Below are 25,784 nucleotides of genomic sequence, written 5' to 3'. Positions count from 1 at the left end.
GAATGAAGCACAATAAATTACTCAGGCTTTGAAAATCAGGACAGGTTATTTATATTTGATACAACACTTGTCATGCAATACAACATGTCAGTGACACATAGTGTGGCGTGGTCCAAGTCACAGATTTGGGAAATGCTGTCTGCCGGAGGCTTCTGGATGGATGCAAGTGTTCCATGAATGATGATTTAGGCTGCATTTCATGAAATGTAGAATCATTAAGGTTAGAAAAGACCCAAAGTCATCTAGTCCAAATGTTGACGTATCACCATCATACCCACTAACCCTGTCCATAAATGCCATGTCTGTATGTTTCCTGAAAACCTCCAGGGACAATGACTTCACCATTTCCCCAGGCAGCCTGTGCAAGTCTGTGTCCCATTATGTGGAAAGAATCAATGCAACTTATGTGTGGCATAAAAAATAGGGGTCTGGAGTGAGAAAATACTTCTAATGCTACAGGTCAGAAACATGGAAATAGGAGCAGAGTAAATAGAGGGAGCCTACCTGTCTCTTTTCCTCCAAATCAGTAAGTCTTTTGTCATAGATGTGTATCTTACTGGACACAGTGATGTGCAGAATTTGTCAACTGGTAACTGAAATGAATTATCACAAGTTTGGAGTATTCAGTAATGCTTTGCTGTCCTACTGCCTGCTAGTAGCAGCAGGACTGTTCCTGATGGCTTCTGTTGCATTTCTTGGAGTTGAACAAGGTCTGTGATTTGCTCTGCTTTCTTTCTGTTTTCAGTCCTCAGGAATATAACACTTTTACTAGGCTTGTGAATGTTGGCTAGGTAAGGAGCTCAGCATGTGTTTGCAGCCATGCACCCCAGTTAGGTTGTACAGCAAACCCAGCCCCACAGCCACTTAACTGTGGTTACCTAAGATACCATGCTCAAAGTAAATGCATAGTTATGAGTAGCACCATGGCTTTGGAGATAATACAGTCTTCACTCTAATAACAAAGTGAGCTACCTCTGGAAACAAAGCTATAACTGAAAATATAGACAAGGCAGCATTTTGTTTTCTCCAGCCTAGAACTGCACAGTGAGCACGTTAGCCTTACATTTGCCTGCAAGGTCAGCATGAGCTGCAGCAGAGGATGGCTGGACCCGTGTTGTGCTTTGTGTTGGTCTGTACTGCTGGGTGCCTCACACTCCCTGCAGAAGGTAATGTTCCGTTTTCTCCTTGTGCATATGCATGCCCACAGAGACTTGCATGCATAAATATCAGGACATCATTGGCTTGCTGGAGCAGCAACTGGGTCTGAAATAGTTTTGCTTACTCTGTTGTCCAAATTAGTGGTGTTATCACTGATTTAACAGGCATCTCAGGGGAACCAGATGGATCTGGGACAGTGTGGCTGCTCTCATCCCATTCTAGAGAAAAATGGGTTCCTGACTCAGATAGCCCTCATCCATCAATAGCCCACATATATCTCTATTCAGGGTTTATGTCAACTCTGCAACTTGATCTTGAATAAGGGAAAGCACACAAACAAGAAATTTCAGACTTTTGTCTCTGAAAACCATGAGCATGGCCCTTTAAAATAAATCATTGCCATATGTTTGGTTTTACTGCACCTCTAAAGAACTTACACAAGTGATAAAGACATTTTTATTAGAGTTTTACCTTTAGAACAAAAGAAGACTTCTAGAAAGGTAATTTTGTCCCTGATGTCAGAAATCTGAATCTCATTCTTTGGGGCATTTCTTGCCTTGGAAAAATGTTTTCTTTGGATTTCATCTGAAAAAAAATTCTAAAGGTTTTCTTTTGCTTACTGTAGCATAGCACAGTTCCAGAACTTCCAGCCAAGACACTGCTCAGTTCCTATTGAGTCCTGTTTGTTTTGTCTTTGTGTGAAGATAGGTGTGCAGGGCCTCATACTTCTTTCAAGACAGTTTTGTCAAGCTAGTGTCCTGACCTGGGCTCTCAACTACAGGACACAGAGCAAAGCAAATGAGTTGTGAGTAAGAGTGCTGTCATCCCTCCACCCGTTCCAGAACTGGCAGGCCTACAGGCATCCTCTGCACGAAGCACATTCTGCAATTATAGCACAGCCCATTAATTTATTTTTTAACAACTGAAGGCACACAACCTTATCTTTGCTAGGGCAGATAATTCTGGAAGGCAAAGGAGTGAATTCTGCATACATTATTCATGCTTCTTAGAAAACAAAGAGAAAAACTCATGCTCTTCCAGGTATTTAGGTTCATAACTAACTTCAGAGACATCAGTGGAGGCTCCAAGTGCAGTTGAGAGCCTTCAGATCTCTTTTGGAAATGGCAAGAGGTGTCTTCGTTCTCTGTCTGAGGATAGATGAAGTCCTGTGAATAGCTGCTTCTCAAGGTCAAAAATACATTTTAGTGAAAATGAACTTATGAAGACACCTATGTAAAATAAAAATCTGTTCCAAACTTTATTCCAGACTAAATGTGATCTGAGTGACTTCAAAATGTCAAGAAGTGCTGACTCCCATAGCAGCTTTCTGCAACTTACTTTGTAAGTCCAAGATAATGTTGCAAATGAAAAATCCTGCATGGTTTCTGGAACTCTTTCATGAGATTAGAGAAAACTCTTTCGCCTATGATTAAACTGTGTGTGTCTGTCTTTTAAATAGGAAACTTTAGATTTGTCTTTTTAAAAAATCTAAAATGGAACTTTTGGAGAAAGATACAGAACAAATAACTTGTCCTTACGATAGCCATGAACATCTTTATTGCATGTCTGCTTCTATTACTGCTGTTTTAAGGCATTCTTTAGGTTGCACAAACCTTGACAGCAAACTGAGAAGTAGATTTTTTGTTCTAACTCTCACATCTTTACCTAGTAATGCAATTGCTTTGTTATGTTGACTCTTATTTTTCTAAGTAGATACCATTTGAAGGGCACATTAAAACTACCTGTGACACAGAGGTTATATAATACTGTATTAGCAGCTGTTTCTTCTACATACCTCAACCCTTTCCATCAACCAAACAAGCACTGACAAACATGAGCCTTCCAGTGCTTAGGATTAAGAGCAGAATGAATTGTTATAATTCCCTATCTGTTTTTCTGCTTTTTGGCTATGGCTGTACTTTCAAAGCAGAGTGCAGGAAATGTGGTTGGGATCCTTAATGAATGGAGGCAGGTAATGATTGTGGTATCTGCCAACCCATACATGTACTGTCACCCCGAATAAAGTAGAAGGAAAGATGTTGACTGCTTTGCTATGTTGCGATCTCTAGGAAACGATAGGGTTAGAAATTAATGCAGCTGGGAGCTCTTTTCTCTGCACTCCTTTTCCATTCAGTATTTTGTTGATGTGAAGAGATTTCCAGTTTAAATACCATGTGTGGTCCTTGATATCTGTTCATGTCCTATTCAACCTATAGGAGCTAAATGCCTCCCGACCTAATCCTCCCCAGAGTGCCTCTTTGCTACAGTATTTAGAGAGTTAAATTAATGTCTGGATCTAGTGGGGAAAGCGTGCCATCACTTTTTGGCATCATTTTAATAATGTTTTACTCATTATCCCTCAGGGCATCCAGAAGAAAATCTGATTTGTAAACATGTATTTCATGTTGCTGCTAAAGTCAAGCTGGGAGAAATTCCTGTGTTTAATATTATTGTCCTGTAAGAAACAAAAGTGCCATATTTCTTTCTCATGTATTGCTATTGGCTACCACAATTTCATGGTCTCACATGCACACATATATCTATAAACATTTTATCAGTTAACTACTTCACATCTTCACATTTAAGATAAATAAAGGCAACTTTGGCATCATCTGGTTCCCACCTATCTCCCAAAACCCTCTTGTTAAGATATTCGTTCTGAAACCAAAAGTGGGACTGGCCTTGGAAATGCTTGCCGTGAGCCTGCCCTGGTAGTAGGTCAGGCACTTGCTCTTCTTGTTAGGTTTTTCTTCCCGTTCTGCCACCATCTTACTGCATCGTCTTGAACATGCCAGATAAACGCCGCTGTACAAAACTTTGGGTTCTGTTTGCTGGAGTGTAGCTAAGGTTGAGCAAGCAAGGGAGAGGCAGTAGGAAAGCAATCTTCATTTGTTCTGCTGCTCACAGAGCTGTTGTTTCTAACCTAATGCATTTTGGCTTTGGGCTATAGTGATATCCTGCCGCAAGTTATAATGGATGTTCTTGATTCTCCCTTCTGATTTTATCATCTGTGAACTGTTTGTCTGACAATAACATACTTGTTGATTCTTGGATTCATTACACAATCTGTTGCTTGTCCCCATTTTTCATTTTATTTCCTTCTTTTTTTTTTTTTTAATTTAATTTTTATGCCATTGTGAGCATGACCTATTGATTGTGGATTTAGATAGTGATTTTGGTATGCTTTGATTAAGGTATTGATTGAGTATTGATTCAGTAGTTAAATGTTATGTGCTATCTCAAAACTACTGTGAAATTTCTTCAGTGAGGTTTTGATGTCCAGCTTCTCATCTATCAGGACCCCCAAGCCCTTCTCCACAGAGCTGCTCTCAAGGGATTCTTTGCTGTAAGAGAAGCTTTAACAGTTTTTTTTCCCTTCCTTTCTGCAGCTACTCTTGTGCTCATTTTGCTGTAAATGCAGCCCTATCCTTCAACCATTTTCTTTCAAAGGAATCAATTCAGTGTCTGAAGTGGATTCTTTCTGTACTGATGCTACTTCTGGAATATATTTTTTCAACACCAGGATGGACAGAGATTATTGAACAATAGTAAGATAATACAGAGCAATCTTCAATCTCAGCTTCAACTTTGTTCTTACTTAAAAGATGAATAGTTTTGCTGGGATGTGTTCAACTCCTTTGATGTTTAAATATTAGATGTTGTAGCTGTTTCAGAAATGGTATTTAATCTCAAATCCTGATAGCTGAAAGCTTTCCCCTCATATGTGTGTGCCAGCTGAAGGGACCTTGTGCACCTCTGCCTGATTCTCACACTGAAACGTCGTGTACAGAGAATATGAGGTATGTGTTGCTCGCTGCTTAACCACATTTCACAGTCAAGGACTTGATTTTATATTTTGTATTCTTTAGCATCGTTTTTGGATCTTAGCAAAAAATCCAGTCTTTGCATTGCCTTCAGTAGCATTTGCACTGGGCACATCAGAGTCTGCAAAACGCAGTTACTTTGCCAAGGAGTTGTTTTCTCTGATTTGTTTGGCTAAATATTGATTTTTCTCCCTGTGTGCTCTTGAATCCAACCTGGAATTAGAGTCTACTTTTATTAGAAGGCAGCGTTAAGATGGGGAACGGTGTCATATCTTTCCTAAGCAACTTTATAGAACAGCAGCATCACAGCTGCTAGAAAAGCTTTACAATCTGTTTAATTACAGCTACAAAATGCTCAGAATAAAGTATCTATGGTTCCATTTATGGCTTTCCTTAAAATGTGGGGTCTGGCCCTGATGTCTCATTTGCAGGCATGCAGGAAACCTGTTGTTTCCCCAAGGTGTTCACTGCCAGGAAACCAGTTCTGACTTCAATACTCTCATGAGCACATTTCACCTGCCCTTCTTATACTCCTGGGTCCCTCCTAAAGAGTGAGTCCACTAAAAATCCACCTGTGAAATTCACTGGTGTGAGTCAGCCACAAGGAAGAGAGACCTGATGAAAATACTTTGCACAAAGGCATTTTGATTTTTAAGCCAATACCTAGTCTAAAAAAAAAAAATCACTTTTCCTTGCAGACTTTCTCTTCTACCCTCCGACGGGTGAAAGCCATATCATTTTTCTGCTGGCACACACTGTACATATAGTTAGCAATGAATGTTCAGTAACTGTTGTTTTTTTTTTCTATATTCCTGTTACTTTTCATTATTGTGATGATCTGGTTTTCATGCTCCATCTTTTCTTCTTTTCTTACCCAATGTCTCGTTCTCCTGGTCAGTTTTGGCAGAAAGTCTTTCCACAAGCAGGAAGTGTCTCATTCAGAAAAGATCTTGAACCCTGAGGACTGCAAGTTGCTGCCATAATACATTTTAAGAGCCACAGTTGTGGTATAAAGAGATATCATGTAACTGGAGGTGTTTCCTGACAGTTAAAGCATGGTCCTTTGCCAGCTCTGGTGGAAGACTTCCAATAAGCTGTGGGCTGGTTTTTGTTGTTTTTGTTCTTTGTTGGCTTTTTTTCCTGGATATTTTGTATCTGTGGTTAAGTTAGGTGCAAAAATTTCATCTGGACCTTTATATGTACCAAGAGGGGTAACTAAGAAATGTGTTGTCTGTCGTCATGACCAATGATACACAAACAATCTGGTAGTTTTCTGTGGGTGTTTGTAGAAGGATGGGAGGGAATGGAAAGAAGGCTCACACAGCAGATGATGTGATTGATCAACGTGTTAACTGGTGTAGCAAAATCCCATCTGTTTATATAGCATACATCTTTCCCAACCATGAAAATCAGATGGGGGAGATGCACAGAGAGATAATCCAGCATTAATAAAAATTTGGAGCCGTATTGTATTAATGCCGAAACTAATCTTCAAGGAGGATAAGATTGTATTCTAAGAGAGAGGTGACTTGAACATCCACAAATACCATCCTCTCCTAATTCCTTCTGGCATGAACAGTGGGGTTTTTCTCTCCAGATTTCTGTTTTTTGTTCAGAATGGCTTAAGCCTCTGGGTATCTTCTGTAATAATCAATTTCCTTTTTAATGACAAACAGAATCTGGAATAAAGGATATTATGACAACAGAGCCTTTCATAATTACTAATTGCAACTTGATTGTGGGTTGAGATTTTTTTCAGTTCCTGTCTGCTTGGTTTATTTGTGCTGGCTGTTTATGGTAACTTTAATCAATATTTACTCTCATAAAGATAACTTTCTCAAGTAATAGGAGTAAAAAATAGGCGTAAATGCCTGTTCAAAACTATTCTAATTTCATCATAGACATGCTTATTTAAAAAAATATCCATCACTGTAGGCATACATGCACAAATGTATCAGTTGTGCGTCCAGATTCTAAAAAACTAGGTGTGAATATATAGTATATATAGTACCCACATGTGTAGAAATTAAAACTATTTTGTCTTTTACCACTGTACCGTTGATCCATGTTATGTTTGATGAAGAGCTGTTGTCATCTGCCAGAAAATTCCTTTCCTAAACATAGGGTCAACAATAGTTTGGATTCATTCATTCTGTGTTTGGTAACACTTGGATGTGGAGTGTGACAAATTTGAAGGGGTAAAGCCCTGCAGAAAATGCATATTTTCAGCTCTTGGACCTAAGAATAGAGGCAGCATTTTAGTAAGAATATGATGCATAAGTGATAATATCAGATCTAGCCACAATCTGAGGGACAAAGAGTTTGAGTAAGAATACATGTATTGATTCTCTCAATAAAGTGATCCAGTGTACAGATCCTCTGAATTGTAAATTTTGTCTGAGTTCCAAGATAACATGGATTTTGTGACACCTACGCAGTCTCTTAGGACAACAGTCTGTTCTCCGTGCTGTTTGGCATCACCTGCCATAGCAGATCCTTGGTCACAGTCTGCTGGAAGTTATTGCTTATTAACACTACTGCTATTACTATGATGATGCTATTAATTTATAACTGTAGCATATCTCTTGTCTTTTCCAGAAGCCAAGAAATCCACCTTTGCTTATCTGGCACTATTGAATTTGGAGAGTAATGGCTACTTTTTGTGTCCTTCCACTAACCTTAGATATGTATGGTAATTTTCAGATGTTCTGACAGCCTTTGCCTCTTACTACTTTAGTTTCTGAGAGAATAACTATTTACAGCCTTCCTGGCAATCAGCTGTGCATTATGTTCTCAAGAAGGTCATTCTTAGCAAACTTTTTTCCACTCTGATAGTTGGCCCAGACCCCAAGAGTTCTTGTTTTGTTTTTGTGGGGGCAGAAAATAATTAATCCCTATATCCATGCTGTACAGTCTCACTGTTTTGTTACTGTGGAAAGAGTCCCCATCTTTCTTTAATTTCGCTTTTCCTTCTATCTTGTTTCAAACCTGCAGTGGATTGACATCTTGTCCTTCTTTAATATCCCTTTTAACAAAGTGCTATTACCAGTGTGCTTTTTTGAGGGCCAACTCATCCATTAAAGTTTTTATTGAGCTGACCCCTGCGCTTTTTGAATGTCTTGACACTGTTGCTATAGGACATGAAAAGTCATAATTCTGCATCTTGACACAAACAACAACCAGTACTTGGAAAATATGAAGAACTCAGCACATAGCTAATTGTTTTGTAGACTTTTAATGATAGTATTTATTTCAGTTCTTGCTTTATAAAAATAACTTATTTATGGTTATATGAAAATGTCAGATGGCTCAGTGGCAAAGAAAGGTAAACAAACTGAAATACCAAGTCCAAGGATCTGTTATTGACAAGATTTTCAGTAAATTTTGAATTAAGAGCATGAAACTATCTATGTGTTATGTCTATAAAATGATGCTAAAGGAATGGCATTAATTTAAAAAATTCACAAGTCGTGCATCATCTCAATATTTCTATGTGGTAAACTGCATTTTAACATGAAACTCATAGTTCAGCATCTGTCTACTAGTTCAATATACAATAGCAGAAACTTTGGTCAAAGCATTACCAGGATAAGAAGAAACTTGTCAGGGATTAAATTGTATAGGTCATGGCATGGGTCACCACATTCTGGTGAAGACCAGGTCTATCATTGCTCTATGGCAAGGCACGGAGTTCCAGGTCCTGTTACTGCCCAAAGAGGAGGAGTTGACTTCATTCTGCACTCAACCCCAGGCCCATAAATGAGACCAGTTCTAGTTTCATCTGCTGAACAGTCCTGATTTGCATCATTTGATGACCTGATGTTTCCTCTGAGTCATCAAGAGTCCCCAGTGCAGGTGGTTGAGAGTTTCGAAGGTGTCTTACTGCCTGTTTTGCTTTCTTCTTTTGGAAATTTTAACCCTGTTAAAATTTGAATAGTAGTGTGTGAAACCTATAAATTTGTCTGAATCCAGCTCTAATGGCTTGGTCAGAGAGACACACTTTGATTTTTTTCCAGATATCAGCGTAGCTGATATAGCAATTTATTCTGAATTCAATGTATCACTGTGCTGAGCATTTATTTCTCCTGTTCTTTCTGAGATTCTGCATCTGGCTCTTTCCGTTTTCTTTTCTCTCTTTCATTTCTTGCTGTGATTATATCCTCAGCTGGTGTAAATAGCTGTGACCATGATAAGGATACTGCTAATTTACACAAGCAAGTGGTCTGGTTCCAGGTTGTCTTGCTGCTTTATGAAAATGCATTTGGCAAATGAGCTTTGTCTATAAATGTCTGATCTGAGTTTATTAGCATCCTAATATGTTTCAAACAAGTATTTTTTAGGCTGTTTTCATTTTATTTCTTAGGAGAGTTTTATGTTTATTCTTTCTTTATTGCTTAAACACCATGTTGAAGAAACAGATTGTCCATTGAGATGGGTTTAATGGAACATTTGTTTCTGTCTTGACAAAATGTTTCTCTGTGTCCATTAAAACGTGGAAGTGAAAAAAGAAAAGGATTTTATTTAAAGCTTTATGTATGAAATAACCAAGTAAATGTGCATATAAGTAGAGCTGAATTGGCAGGTGGGGGATTATGAATCCCCTAATTAAAGGAAATGAATCGAGAAGATTGTTGTCTTTACTGTGCAGCCGTACATCAGAAGAAAAACTATCAAACCTGGTGCTACCCACTGCTGGCAGGCTGTGATCTGTGTGCTCCCTGGAATTTCAGATATTCCTGTTGCTTGTTGGGAATGCCATCACCTTCTGGTAGTGAGTGGTAGCACTGACCCTCCTGTACCCAGGCAAAAAGGGAGGCAAGGAGGGAGAGCTAATTCGTGCTTGCCAAATATTTGCTGCAAAGATCTTGATAATGCTTGTTCATGTCACTGTGGATTTGAAAAATACCTAAGGAGGGAGCGTGGCTATGGGCAGCCCATGCAGTCACATATTTCATCACATCAGTAGCCCATGAGGCTCTCGAGGAGCAAAGCAAGGGGTAATGGCTCCAAAATGCTTCCTCATGGCTTCTGCAGTGAAAAGATGGTGATGAAGTGTGCAAATCTGGGGTGTGGGAAGTAAGTGGTGTCAAACATACGGTTATGATTCGCCCTGTGCTGCTGCAGCTTCCCTGAGCTGTTGTGTGTTCCCATCCTCTATGGCTGCAGCCAGTCTGGCAGCTCATCAGTCTCTGCAGCTTCAACTGGAAGCAGGTAGGAAGGAGATGACTGAAGGCATCATTCTTCATAAAATCAGGAGAGGCTTATGATGTTGCAGGTTTATTTTAGTATAAAGTCAGAAGTGAAGTTTTGGGAAACTGAGGTGAGGAGCATTCTGCTGAGAAGGCAAAACAACCAACCAACCGTCAACCAACCAACCACCAACCAACCATTCAATAAACCACTTGAAAACAAGTCAATAGGTAGGTCAGAAACTGTAGGACAGCATTGCCAAGCTGTCTAAACCATTGCGTGTGCTACTTGCAGCTGATTTTAGTAACACAGTACAGCTGTTACTCACCAAAGATTTAAGTTATTTAATTATGGTTTGTGCTAGAGGATCCTCAAGGTCATAGCTGCAAAACTTCCTTAATTATAGCCTGAAGTACAACGGTAAAAAAAACAGTGTTTCACCCCAGGAAACTAAACAAGTGAGTGTTACCTTTTCATTTTATTGAATATTCTTGAGTGTTGGCTGTAAATTTGGAATTCTGAAGTCTAGATCATGGTTGTCCAATATTTTGGGTTGCCTGGGCCACACTGAGTGAAGAGGAATCATCTTGGGCAGCATATAGGTCAGTGACTCTGAAAGTAATGCCTCCTATTTATTTCCATGGAAACTACAACAGATACACTGAGCACAGTGACTTTATTGGATTGAGCAGGTTCTCAGCTACAAACCAATACTTTTCAACAGTCACAACCATTAGCTATGCATTTACACCCATGATGAACAAGAGTTTCATACCATTCTTGTAAAAATCTGCGCCAGTGGAGGTGACCCACAGTCACTGTCCCACTGCTGAAACACACCATCCACCTTCTCACTGTGCTGACATTCACTGTTTTGTCTCCATAAACACTCAGCAAGCATCGATGAATGTCAGTGGGTGCCATTTGTTCTGCATGGAGGAGCTCCATTCTACACCCTTGCTCTATAGGTACTTCCATGTCAGATGCCATTTTGTCAGACTGCCCCTCTGCTGCCATCTGTTGCTTGGCAACAAAATGGAACAGAATATTGATGGGAAAGCTCTACTTCCATACCAACATCCACCTCTGATGTTTTGAGCCAACATAATGAAATAGGAGGCATTATTGTTGGAGCAGCCCTCGTAAAATATATAATTAACATATATACGCAACAAAGAGTTATTTTAACTTTTACTATTTTTATTAAAACAATAGAAAAGAACAAAAAAAACCCCAAAAAATTAGTGGGATGTTTGACCTTGTTTGTTGTGTTTTTTTTTTTGAATCAAGTGCATCAGTTCAGTTCAGTGGCAGTGGTTACAACTCTTAGTGAGTCCTCAAGGTATTTACCAGAGATTTTTGACAAGGATTGTTCACAAGTCACATACTGCCAAAAAGCAATGACATGAAGAAGGCGTAATTGTGAAGCAAGGGATACTTTTCTCTGAAAAGACAGGGTTTGTATGTCACGGATTTGACCAGATCAATCTATGTCCGTGACAGGGGCGACAGGCCTCTGCCCTCCCCCCCCCACCCCAGTCCCACAAAATGGGAAGGAAGGAAGGGAGGAAAAGAACAGCGGCAATAATCTATGGAGGAAAACTTATTTTACTATAATATCGGAATACAAGATAACACAATAGATACAATTTAATTGAAATTGAGATTAATAAATCAGACAAGATGAGAGAGAGAGAGTTCCCGGGACCGATTCAAACCTGAAAAGCTTGGAACGGCCAGGAAAGCACCCTCCAGCACCCACTGCAAGGCAGCAAGAGAGCGCCCCCCCCACCTGGAAGGGCCAGATCCCGTGACTTCTGTAATGTACAGGGATAGGTAGCTGGGATTGGGGCAGTGACACTTTAATGCCCCGTACACTACATGATGTTTTGATGTGGAATACTGAAACCCAAAAACAAAAAAACAAAAACAAAAAACATAGAACCATGACATTGTAAAAGTCCAGTGGAGAGACATGATCAGATTTTTGAATTCAGTGCCTGCTTGCAACTCTACATTCCTTTTGAAAACCTGCAAGTAACGTATTTACATAGACTGAAAATGGAGTAGCAGGCATAAGTTGATTTTTTTGCAATCTTGAATCCTTTTCTCAAATCCTTTTATCAAAATGGAAAGCACGGCTGCATATCTTCTGCTGTTCACAGGACTGTGTTCAGCCAACGTATCAAAGTGCATATAATTATTTGCCATAACTGCACTGCTCCCTCCCAGTGCCCTGGTTTCAGCCCACACAGCGTTGATAGGTCAGCGCTGCTCGGATGTTGCTGAGCAATGGGGGCACGCTTGGGGCAGAGCTGCCGCCATGATGGCGCAGGGCAGGGGACGGCCGCATTGTGAGCTGTGCTGCCCTGCGTGCTGCAGGCTGCAGGTTGCACGTGTTTGATCTAGATCAAGAAAAGGTTAAAATTTTCTCTGTTGACAGACAGTTCTTAGATGGTTCCCTGAAAAAGACAGAGAAACTCCGCAGGAATGGCTGAAGCAGGTTGGAAGCTGAAACAGATAATAACAACAAAGAGATGTCTAGAATTCTTGACAGCAGATGGAGCCCAGAAAAAATTTTCCATATTTTCATATTTTTATATCTGTTCTTCCAAGCTGATTTTTTTGTTTGCTTTTCTTTCACGGATCATCATCATAGAATCATCATAGAATGATCTGGGTTAAAAAGGACCTCAAAGATCATCTAGTTTCAACCCACCGGCCACAGGCAGGGTTGCCAGCCACTAAACCAGGCTGTCCAGAGCTGCATCCAGCCTGGGGGCCAAACACATGAATATTTTTTCCTCTTTGGGTAAAGGTTCAACCTGGCAAGAGTGAAGTGGCTTGTAACTGTTATTTTCTTAGCTTTAAATACACTAAAGGAACATTCATTATGCCTCATTTTTTATCTGGAAACCTACTAGACTGTAGCTTTACACAGTATGGTATGGTAAATTTAGATTTTCTTTTCTTGGTGCAGTATTTGGTAATTTGGTAACCTCGAGGTTGCAGAGGCTAATAAAAAACCTGGCATCACAATGCATTCTGTTCTGGTTCTAAGGAGAGGTGGACTGATGTGGAATTTTTGTCTCACTGGACTGAATATGCAAAGCTAACTAGCTAAGTCACTTGTTTGGGCAGTCTGGAGAGTGTTAAGGTGAGCTTCTTTATCCAAAGCATTAGTGTGGATAAAAGTTTGCCTAGGAAATGATGCAGTATGTCCCTGTCTCCATTCAATAGCTACGATAATGAAGTGATATGAGAATACAGTTTTTATTGGACTTTCTCACCCATTTTATCTCAGTCACATAAGCCTCTTATCAGGCTTCTTTCTAGCCAAACAGCTGCTGAAGTCCATGTTAAGTAGTTAAAGCATTAAGAAGCACAGCTGTGTGCTTCTCCAGTGGACAGGACCTAAGTGTATGACGTCCAACAGGATGTGCAGTGTCAATAGTAGCAGAGCAGGGGTGAGACAGCAGGGATAAAGCACCCTCGGCCTCCCAGCCGGTGCATATGGAAAGCTGACCTTCCCACTATAGATCTGCTGCAGGAGAACTTGCAGGCTGCAAACCCTGTTGGCTTAGCATTCTCTGTGTGCAAGTGTCCCATGTGCTCCTGGGAACCTGCTCGGGTCATGCTTGGGCCAAGTATCAACGCTGGTGTAACCATTATTTGCTTCTCTGATTTTTGTTATGCAGTGTAGGTCAAGAGGAGAAAGGGGCAGCATCAAATGCCTCTCTTAAATCTTCTACCCCAACAACTAATGTCATTTATCCACAGAATTAGGCTTTCAGCATGCTAGGGGCAAATTGAGTGTGTTTGATTCACTGCTTTTCTTTGGAAGCTTTAGCGTGACTGGATGCTGATTTTTTCTTCTGGTTAATGTTATGTTGTCTCTTGTGTCTTCTGAGAGCTGGAGGAGTGAAATGCACTGCTTTGAGTTCCTGCTTTCGAGATCTGTAGACAAAGTTGGCTGAATTTATCATTGTAACTGCTCAATTCCTTTTCTGTCAAACGTTTCACTGAATCTTCAGTCAAAGTACAACTTTGAAGCTTGGTTTTACCTCAAATGTGATTACATTGGGGACTCCTGTTATCTATTTAAAAGTGAATTCGTTTAAGGCCCATGAAAGTGAAGGATTATTTAATTACTTCTTGATTTGCCAACAGTATACTCAACTCTGCTCAGAACATAAAGATATATATTGTCTATTCCCCATGGAGCCTTAGCAGAGTCTTGAATATGGTTTTCTCCACGCAGATTTCAATGTGTTTTCATCTGCTCATGCAATCTTCTGTCACTTTAGCTTCTAAGCAGCAAGCCTAAGAATAGATAAACTCATTACAGTAAATTTAGGAGCAGATGCAATAAAAGGTCCAAGTTCTGCTCTGATCTTTTGTTTTTCAGCTGAAAATGTATTTATTGTTCCCTAATTTGCAAGAAAATTGAAAATAATCTACTGATTTTTATAAGAAAAATAATTTTATATGTGTATTTTTCTAGTATTTTCTATAACTTCTAGCTAAAGAACAGAACTTGGTTTTCTAAAGACATTGCCCAGTGTGGACTGGACTGGATCCAGAAAGACATGCAACTATTTGTCCCATCACTGGTTTGCTGAATATTAATTGTGTATCTTTAGACTTTCTAGTTATTTCATCCTTTATCCTGTAAACAGTAAAACTTTCAGAGGAGGAGTTCTCTCTCATGTTGTTTCTGTGGCATAAGAAGTGTTAATCAGAATCTCCACAAAATCAGCAGTGAAATCGTTAGGTTCACATATAGGCAAAGAGCAAACCCAACAAGACATCTACAGTCAAACAGTGAACTGCAGTGTTCCTTTCAGTATCTAGAAGGGGAGCTATAAGAAAGACTGGGACAGACTCTTTAGCAGAGTCTGCTGTGATAGGATAAGGGGAAATTATTTCAAACTAAAGGAGATTTGGATTGGATACAGGGAAGTAGTCTTTTGCAGTAAGAGTGGATATAAGGAAGTAGTCTGTTGCAGTAAGAGTGGTGAGGCACTGAAGCAGATTGTCCAGAGAGGTGATGGATCCCTGACCCGCAAGACATTCAAGTCAGGCTGGACCAGGACAAGCTGTAGGTGTGCTGTGAAGCGCAACAGTGGAGAAGTGAGTTCCAAAGGACCTTTAAAGTTCATCTAGTCCAAGTCCCCTGCAAGGTCCCTTTACTAAATTCCACAGCAGGAGATAAAAATGATATGATTCTCATGACTTGCCATCCTCACCCCAGTTCAGAGTTGAGACTAGCCAGCTTAACGTCCACGAAGCCCTGTACCCCTAGAGTTGAGCCGGAATGGTGGCTTAACTCCACAGCTTTTCAGCAATTCTTTTTTGGTCAAATTCCTCCACACAGTCTAGAAAGAATGTTTTGAATCACTTGTTCTTGGTAACCAGCCAAACAGATGCATTTCCAGAAAGTAGTTGGGAATCTGGGATATGTAAATGGAAGTCTTAAGAGCCAGCTCCATTTCTGATTTTGGTTGCAGCTTATAGGGATTTGAATGTGGCTGCGCCAACATTAAGAGATTGTTGCTGCATGTGGCATGGCAGCACCTGAGCTTGTGGGCTGTGCTGATGCTCACCAGCATCACCTTCACAGCCATCAGTCCCTAATCACCAACAGTGAGTGATTTCTTCAACCAGGTATTTCCATTATACGTGGTTGCAATTTTTGGTACAGGATTAAGGAAACCTCTAGACGATCTGTTGGTACAAGGCTATAGCAGTGAAAGAACACAGCCAAGAATTTCATGAATGTGCCTGGAAACCTTGTTAAATTACAGTTTCTGTTCACATTACAGCTCTGCAGCATTCTGATGCTAAACTGTCAGAGAAAAACTAAAGCACTTACAGGAAAGTAAGCGCTCTGCACTGAAAGTACCCAGAACATAAGACTTAAATTGCTTTCCATACTGGGGAAATGCTTCTCAGCACTTGGAGTTTATCTTAATGATAGAAAGTCTTTGCCAGGGTCCTACTGTGACCTATCTCCATGCTGGAAAAAGACCTGAATGCCCCAGTGTTGTGCTTTCCATCCTAAGAAAACTCAGGCATGTGAGCTGAAAGGGAGTGCTGGCATACGCTGGGATAAACTGCCAGAAATGCAGGACAGGGTGCCTTGGAGATAGAAATTGGAAAAGTTGCTGGCTCTTTCTTTGTGGCTGAGGCTTGGGTTCTGGTCCCTGCTCCAAGAACTGTTTGTGCATTTTACTTCTAACCATTTCTTGGAAAATGGACATCTTATCTTGGAAGCATCCTCCAGAACCCATCCATCCCTTGGGAGGAGACAGATGTGTGCTCAATTTTTTCAAGTAAATAGAAGAAATGTAACACAGGCTCCCATTTCCCTGCTAAGCTACTATTAAAAAAAAGGAAGAAAAAAATAAAATAAAAAAATAAAAAGAAAGGAATACACACAATCGTATTTTAGTGGAATGAGGGCCTCCAGGACTATCAGAGCACAGCTATGTTCTTGAAGTCCCAAAGCAAAATACAGAGGTAAAACATAATTCTATCCTTAGCATTTACCAATGGACAGCTTCACAACGAACAAACAACTTAGAATCATAGAATGGTTTGGTTGGAAGGAATCTTTAAGATCATCTAGTTGCAGCCCCCTGCCATAGGCAGGGACACCTCCCTCTATACCAGGTTGCTCAAAGCCCTGTCCAGACTGTCCTTGAATGCTTCCAAGGAGGGGACATCCACAGCCTCTCTGAGCAACTTGTTCCAGTGTCCAGAGGGATACCTAGTGGTAATTATTCCTCTGTAGACTGGCTGATCCTGTTCTCCCTGGATGAGCATTGTCTGTCACTGGACATAGTGCTCCAGGTCTTATTTCAGGTACCAGGTCAGACAAAGGGCACCGAGCTTGTGAGGATTTAAATGTGATTAGTTGATACACCAACCCTAAGAAACTAAAAGCAGGACCATGACAAAATCAGGACGCAGAAATGATGTCTGCCCGAACCCTATTGTCAGACTTCCCTCTTTAAGAAGAAACATTTCACTCCCTTCCAGAGATTTTGGATCTTGTGTTTCAGTGATGACATACAGGGTAAAGAAACTCACATTGCAAGAGAAAATTGCCTCGATTTGTCTTTTGAACCAGCCTCTTCTTTACTGCGTAATGTTTTAACATACGACCTTCCACTCAGTAATGACTTGTCTATTTGCTACAATATATTTAACATGAGAAACTTCTCCCTCTTTGACCAGATTTTCTCTTTCCTTTTATCTGTATTTTTCTTTAAGTTAGTTTGACATCTTGTTGAGCCTGAATTAGTTTCTAAAACAGTATCATAAGAAAAATCCTCTGTTAATACTTGAGTCACACCAGAATTCTGAAGAAAGTAGTCCTTGGTCATAAAAATAAGTAAAAATAAAAAAGGGATGTGTTTCCATTGAACCTGGAGGATATGATAGAAGTTTCCTGCAAAGACATTTTTACTTGAAACTACTGCATAAACAACAAGATTTGGAGTGCCTAAATCCACATTCCCTATTCTTGACTTAGCAAACCGATATGAACTGAAATCCAGTCTTGATATTCATGCTTAAAGGCAATTGTGTCTATAACTGACATCATCTTGTCTGAGGCACTGAACATCTGCTGTTCAGCATTAGAACAAGTTCGTTATGTACCATCCTGTCATGGAAGTGTCAGCACTCACTGTAAACTTCTGCTTTAGTTACTGGGTTTCCCTTATGTCCTCTGCTGCACCAGGAGAGTTGAGTCCTTAATTTTTACCTCAAGCTTTCCCAAGGTTTTCCGTATTTTTGCTCTCTCGATCATGTGGTAATTTGTGTTAGTCTTATTCCGCATATTTACAGCTCCATAGTCTTGAAAAAGACATTTTCCCTTTTCCTACTTACTAATGGAATTCCAAGAGAGAAATGCAGCCAGTTTGCTGTTGGTGTAAGAGTTCAGCAGGGAGATGTATCGCAACGTTACAACCCATGAAAGAGCTGGCAGTTAACAATTTTTTTATATATTGGCCTAGCATATGTTATTTTTCTGTAGACACTTCTGCTTTAATATATGGCATTCAGCATGTTCTTTTGTGTAGAACAAATCTCTATCAAGAGGTCAAGTAAAGACAAGTAATACAATTCACCACAAAAAGCAAATGTCACAGAGGTTGATAACTCCATTAAAAAAAAAAACAGTGAGGGTTTGCTTTTTCAGCGCTCAGTGCAGTTGGACTGAGCAAGTTGCCTGCCAGAGGTGACACAAAAGAGTAAGTCTTCATCTCTGAATACCAGGCCAACCTGCTCTTCATTTTGGGATTATTTCTTTGGTACTGCATTCATAATGCTGTTAGGAAGGTGACCATTCAATGGTACAAATAGTATTATTAAATTAGAATAAAATAGTGCTTATTATAGTGGGAAGCATCGTAACACACTGTGAGTTACGTGTCTTGACTTCATTGCTAATTGCCCACTTAGTATTCTCTTTACTGGTCTTTGCTGTCTAGTACTGTGCTATTCCAGTCTCATTGACAGCAACCCTTCTGTTCCACCACCCTACAGACACCTGTCCAGGCCCATTCTGCATTCCCCCAGGGATGGCCCTCTGTAGGAGCAGAAATGATCTAGGTGCATGAAGCTTCTGTCTTAAAAGACAGAGATGTCTAGGACAAGTGCTACCATGAAATGCTATTTTCCTCATTCCAAGAGGACTTCTAATGTTGTCTTCGCCAGCTAAGATTCCTTTATTGTTTAAATATCATTTTTAACTAGGTAAATGACCTTACAGTTTTGTATCTCCGCAGCAACCTGTGACCAGCTATGAAATACACTATTTTGACCATGAAGTCATTTTTTCTCTGATTTACACAGAACTGTGTGGATAGCAAGTAAAGTTTCTCCTTATTGCAGGAAGATGGAGGAGTAAAAAAAAAAGAAAAAAAGCCAATGAATATCTGAACAGTCTGCCATAAATACAGCTTGTTTGGCATGCTTGTCCCCAGGATGAACTGATTTGTGGCCTGGATTCAAAAATGTTTTACTGTTCTTTGCTTCTCACTCAGTAGATTCAGCTATTTAGATCAGGCTAATTTTCAACTGAAGGAACTGAAGAGCTATTATTCTCCCCGAAGGTTATCTGATGTATTTAAAAACTGGTGGCAAACCATTGACCGCTGTATTTGTTTCAAAGACTGCAGTGGTGGGGGAGGAAAGTTGTATCTGGAAAACTCCCACATGCAAACTCCCAAGGTTCCTTCCTGAAATAAAACAAATAGCTTTACAAGTGGTGAAATGAACCTTCACATGGTTTCCAGCAACTTTCTTCTGAGCTGTAAGAGAGGATGAGCTCATCAGGTTATGTTCCGTGGGATTTAAGAGGGTATACTCTTGTTGTAAAACATGTCACAGTGTGGTATACTTGCAGTCTCTACCAACATGTCAAGAGTTTATTGATGTGGGCCAACTTCTGTGAGTACAAGGGAAAGACAGAAGTAAACTTACATACAGAAAAACACCTTAGCAAGGGAAGTTACAACTCCAGAAACGTAAGAAAAGTGGAATTAAATATTCATGTTACTGGTTAGGTCCTTAGACCAGGTTGTTCTCTGAATTCTTCTCTGAAGTAATTGACACCTACAGACCCTCTTTGCTCAGTGAATATCCAAGAACAGATGGCGGATTAGCTGTTAGCAAGCAGTACTTGCATTTCAAGTTTGTTTAGATTTTAACTGAAGGAGCTCATTGTAGAAGGATGATAATAAAAGCGAACCTCTTTCTGTAGCAGACATGTCCTGAGTGGGAGCAGGTTTAAGAGGGATGTGTTGATACATTGTGAAAACTTGATAGGAAATGCAGTTATCTACAGCAGGCACTGTGGTTTCCAGGTCTTGCTACTCATGCAGCATGACATTAGAAGAGCATGCCCATGCTGAGGAGAAACCATAGGATGTGCTGGGTGCACACGCTGGGGAGGGTCTTCAGACAAGCCCAATTTCCTGCATACTGGGCTGAACATCACCCTGTATTTCACTGATCTCCATGCAAGGGGAGGGAGCCTGGCACTTCTGAAAACACAGCTGCTCTTTTAACTTGGACAGCTGGATTATCATACACACCAATAAGTTTAAAATTAAAATTTGGACAAGGAATAGGGGGAAGAAAACAGAGTTCAGAAAAGTGAAATATAAAGTTGCTTTCCAGTCAGTTCAGCCTCAGCAGGGAATTGCCTCACTGTCTCCCTAGCTTCCTTCCCACTCATCTTTCTTATGAAATAGTCTCCTTTTCCCATGTGTAAAGATGTCTTTCTAGCTCCTGCCATCTAGAGTATGCCCCTGGTGTGCATTGCTTAAATGGCCTCTGTTTCTTTGGATTATGACTTAACGCTTTCTTTTATTCATTGTGAAATGATTTTATATGCTTTTTAGTAAATGTGACAGGCAGTGTATCACCCGCTGTCATCTTTTATTTAGTCCCATAAAGCATTATGGAATACAGTTACTATGTGGCATTCAGGACACTGTATAATACTGCATTGTGTTGCATCACAGCATGGGACAGTTCAGTGCTTTGGAAGAGGGATTGCCTTTTCCTTTGCCTCCATATTTACCAAGTGTTGTTTTTTTGTTGTCTTTTTTTTTTTTTCTGACTTTGCCCGTGGCCAGTATCTGCTTTCCGTTAGTTCCCCCAAGTGTACCCGATGATGACAATACTTGCCTGCTTGGAATGGTCTTGTTATTTTAGTCATATGCCTCAGTTGCTACAAGAAATATACAGGTTGCTTACACCTCCTCAAGCTGTTTCCCAGATACTTGATTTTAGAGTGGCCAACCTTCAGAAACTGAGTTTGGGATGGCTGTGCTCCTGTGTATAATCTAAACCATTTAACCCTGCAAAATTGCACTGAAAATCGTATTAGAAAATAGTACTTCCAGCCCTGGCTGCACCACTTCAGATTGTAATTTAGCATATGAGGACAGAAATAAGAAAGAATCAAACTATTTAAAAGCTCTTGAAGAGTCTGCTCCAATGTCATGTGAGGAATTATAGAAACAGTATTTACGTCCTTTGTTGCCTGCCAGAGTTTCTTTCAGTATGGAAAATCCATATCTTCATACTGCGATGCTTTTGTTCACAATCCTCTCCCCAGGCTTCCCTCCAGCCTTTCCCTTATACTGAGTCAATCTGTAATTACTGCATTTACTCTGATAGAGATAAGTCAGTGTGCTTTGATTTTTTAACATGTACAGCTTTATTTCTCAGTTCACCTGTTCCTAACTAGGTACTGCAAAACACCCCAATCTATTGAATTCAGAGTTTAAGTTGAATAAAAAACCGCAAGAGAACATGTCTGCTCGGGGTACAAGGACAATGTTAGCATACTTTCTTTACTGATGTGCCGAGTAATGTGCACACGTTTTTTGTTTGAGGTATATATAAGCACATTTGTGTGCTCATGTGAAGTCCCTTGCACCCTAATCTCAGCAGCTGACAGCTCCAGGGTAAAAACTTGTATTAGGTCTGACTGGGAAGGAGAACCTTTCCATCAGAAGTGTGAACCGCACAGAACTGCAAGGTGAGGTGGGTGTTGGTAGCGGGAAATTGCAGGAATATACTGCCCATGAAAGAAAAGCAAAGTTCAGGTATCGAAGGAATTCTGCCCTGTTTTTCTCTGACTTAGGGAATGGTTGCTTTGTTCAAAAGCGCAGAATATGATTTAATCAAAACTGTTTTCATTTTAATCCCTTTTCATGGCATTTTTTATGCAGTTGTGCTAAATACTGTTGGGTGAGTTTTCTGCGTGTTTTCAGAGTCAGATGTTCTCAGCATTTCAGAAGAAACTAAGTTGGGTTGGCTGGACATTTTGTTTCATCCCAAATTTAGGGAGCTAAAAACAGAGAGGGTTTTGCTGTTGTTGTTTTCCCCAAGAAAAATACATAAATAAAATAAAAGGCAGACTTGAGTGTAGATGTTCCTGGCGAAAACTACAACAAAACCCATTTGTGGGTGGTATTTATCTCCACTGCATTTCCACTTTTCCACTGCAAAATTACTTGGCCAAAACAGAGCAAAACAGAACAGAACAAGACTTGCTAGTTCCGTGCTCTGTGAGCTATGAAGTCAAGGCCATATTTCCTTGGAAAGGGTATCTTAGGATTTGAGAGCATTTAATCTTGAATGAAAGCATTTTAAAAATAGATGTCACAAACAGATCTGTGGAGATTTTTACAGGAAACTCAGACTTTTATCTTCCAAGTTGAGGGTTGTTTGAAAGCTAGAATTATTACCCTGTCGGAAGGGTACAGTGAACTGTTGACACACGTCCACTCTGCTTACAGCTTTGTGTGGGGAGATATTTACAGCCAGGAACCAGCAAGAAGCAACCTGAAAAGTAATTTCACTTACCATGAAGTTTGCAGCTTTTCTCTGGGTTCTTGTTTGCCAAAGGTACTTAAGAAACATTTATTATCTTTAAAGAGGTTTAGAAATGTGGATGTTCAGTTTAAGGTTGGGACACAAGGCTAGGTGTTCATATACAAGACAGTGTTCATGTTTCTACTAGTTAGCTGAAATTTGTTCCATGTGGTTGGCTGAGTCAGGACCTGCCAGAGTGAAAGTGCCACTGGCTGTGCTGTGAGGGAGCCCAGCTCAAGATCTCCACTAATGGTAAGGGATGTGTAGATAACTATTTCACACATGGAGGCTCAGTTTCAAATATCTTGACTGGAAATTGTGCGTTGCCTAGAAACAATCTGACCTTTGAAATTTCACCACACTGAAATTGACGATGCACACAAGTCCAGCTGTTTGTCAATTGCCGGTGCTGGGAGCCCAGTCCTACTACTGATCACGGCTGGGTGGTGCAAGTGCATGGTGCAGTTGAGAGACACTGTGACCTGGAGGTGGAACTTGGTGCAGTTCCTGCTATCCTTGGAGCAAGGGATTTACAGCAGCCTAGGCTTTATGTAAACTTTAGGAACAATTGAGTACTTGCTCAGGCAAAAGTTTTGGAATTGTAATTAAGTAATGGCTTGGCTATTAGTCTAGAAGTTACTCAAGAATACGGTTGGTGGGAGAGATTCTGATTTCAGTTTTGTTGGTGTAAGCATGGAGTTGCTGTTTGTGTTGATGCTTCTGGGAGGAAATACTTAAGTCTGGTAAACAAATTAGAATCCTTCTTTTGTTGTGTTTGTTGGTTTTCTCAGAGAACATCTCTCCCCCACAGCACCAGATTTGGGAAACAGTGATGCTTACCTTTTTAACTGATTCTGCCTCACTTGATTGTTCTCATGTTTGCAATGTCTATTAAAGTTTTAAATTCTGTTTTAAAATCCAAATGGTGGGACTTGAGTTATGAAATCAGTATTGTTGTAAAAGTGATTATATACTTATAAAATAAAGAATGTATACAGTTGAGAACTGTTCTTATTGTTTAATGGGGGTTGAATTAAGGGACTACACAATGTAATTCCATTTAATAATGAATGCTCTTAGATTTGACTTTAAAAAGTCTTAAGAAGTCTTAGATATTAAATGCAAATAATATGTGCTGTTTTATAAACTGTTGTGTTTTTTGCCTTCCTGTAACTGGAACAACACACTAATTTCTACAAGTTGTGACTACTAACAGAGAGCAATCACCTCACAGACTTGTACCGAAAAGAAGAGACCATCAGTGTGGCAGGGAATGGCTGCATCCACAGTCCTCGCTTCCCGAGCAGTTACCCCAGGAACCTCCTGCTGACGTGGCGGCTGCACTCCCCGGAGAGCACCAGGATCCAGCTGGCTTTTGATCATCAGTTTGGACTGGAGGAGCCTGAAAATGAGATCTGCAGGTGAGTGGCAAGCCCTCTGATGTGGAAGTTGGCAAAGGGCTCCTTTGGACGACCTAGGTTAATGGCATGACCATTGCCTTGAGATTGCAAACGAAAACCTGCACAACCCTGACTTGATCTGTGATGACCCTGTTTCAAGGGTCATGCTTCCAGGAGCCTCTTCCAACCTGTGTTTGAGTTTATCATAAACTGAGCTATCCTAGAGTTGAAGCAGTTTGTGCAAGGTTTTGGTTCTTCTGTAACATTCTATACACAAGACACTTACATGCTCAAATCCAGCTGCCATGCAGCTCAGGTACTATATTAATGGGTGTTTGTCCTTTGTCACCTCTGTCATGTTTCATCCAGACAGAAACATCTTTTTCAGTAGGTTTATTTGTAGGTATTATGGTGTGAGGGGCAGATAAAAATGCACTGAAAAATATGGCGATTTTCTTCACAATGTTGTTAATATTTAATGTTATTCTTCACTGGCATATTTTCTTTTAAAACTTTAAAATATAGGTCTGCAAACATCAGTATATTCTGCATACAAGTATATCTAATAGATGATACTCTACTATATCAGTTCTTTCTATTTCCTCTTCTAAGCCAAAGTGGCCATAAGCTCACTTGATCTGACTGATTAACCCAGGTGGATAAACTGCTCTGTGATAGCAGAGCTCAGAGCTGAATCTTGCCAGTGTTCACTAAAACACTATAAATAACATACTGTTTTAATTTTTTAGTTTCTATTTCCTTTATTCAGCTATCTGATCTGTCAGAAGGCTTAAGATTGCCATGCACTCCAAAAACCAGATTGCTGTGATGCTGCTTACATCAAAAGCTCAAGTCTCAGCTTCTAGCTCTCTGCCTGATCATGCCGTCATTTTCACCTTATCTATGTGGAGAACTCAGTTGTTAGGATTTCTGTACAGCCAGCCCCTTCTTATCTTATCTTCTTTGGCAATTAATTTGCATGTATAGGGCTTGGTACCTCTGTAGGGTTTTACTGGGTGTTTTTTTGTGTGTGTGTGTTTTTGCTTTGTTAATTTTGCGCATTACCAGTAGAGAAAATCATTTCTGCAGGTTTGCTTTCCATTTAGCAATAAAGGAATGCAGACTGAAACTGGCTCTCTTCCCCTTGCACGTTTATTGTCTTGGCAGCTTCTGCTCTGCTCTGGTATTGCTGGTCTGAGATCAGCAGCAAAGTAATGAGTTACCTCCTAGTACCACAAATGCTTTCCCAGATTGAGAGTCTGATGCATACAGAAGTGGCTTGTTAATATTTACATAGTGAATAAACTGTGGCTGACCTTAAATCATTGCATCTTTGAAACAGAGGGCTAATTTACTATGAAGAAAGATGAAGTATTTTCTTTCAAGAGCCATTAAAGGTGGTGGCACAATGAGGGGAAGTAAAGCCATTATCGGTGTTCTGGATTTTGACCTTTTTGGAAGACAGTCCAGCTGCTTTTCCCAGAGCAGCTAATTTAAGATGCAGAGAAAAGCAAAGATCTCCTATAATCCATATGTCTATAGAAGCTGGAGAAATACCACGTTCTTTTCAGAAATAGAGCTTTCCCTGGAGTTACTGGAAAACTTTTATTTGCTTCCAAAGCAAGGAATTTCCCAGGGAGACAGCTTCTGATGGCTCCACACTTGTTTTTACTGTGTGCATAGTTAAATTTTTTTGTTAATGCTTGAAAACCAAGTGCTTTCTTCTGCTTTAGTACCTGACAATCTTTCCTGTGCTGCTGTAGAGAGACAGCATGGCATGTTTTTAATCGAATACTGAGACACA

General features: G+C 40.1%; 1 protein-coding gene across 3 annotated transcripts in view; it reads left to right on the top strand.

The window, feature by feature from the left end:
* The window catches only part of PDGFD (platelet derived growth factor D), a 134,056-nt gene that overhangs the window by 54,775 nt on the left and 53,497 nt on the right, over positions 1-25,784 (top strand). For 2 of the 3 annotated variants that reach the window (XM_042862604.1, XM_042862602.1), the window contains exon 2: positions 23,797-24,001. In XM_042862604.1, coding sequence (XP_042718538.1) covers positions 23,797-24,001 — 205 coding nt within the window. The remainder of the gene's footprint in view (positions 1-23,796; positions 24,002-25,784) is intronic. The other variant, XM_042862605.1, reaches the window with a different exon arrangement.

Source organism: Lagopus leucura, unplaced genomic scaffold (assembly GCF_019238085.1).
Source record: "Lagopus leucura isolate 7727_CA_CO unplaced genomic scaffold, USGS_WTPT01 Super-Scaffold_702, whole genome shotgun sequence".
NCBI classification, from domain to species: Eukaryota; Metazoa; Chordata; class Aves; order Galliformes; family Phasianidae; genus Lagopus; species Lagopus leucura.
Note: the sequence above shows the minus strand (reverse complement) of the source record. Positions and strands in the feature narration are given on the sequence as shown.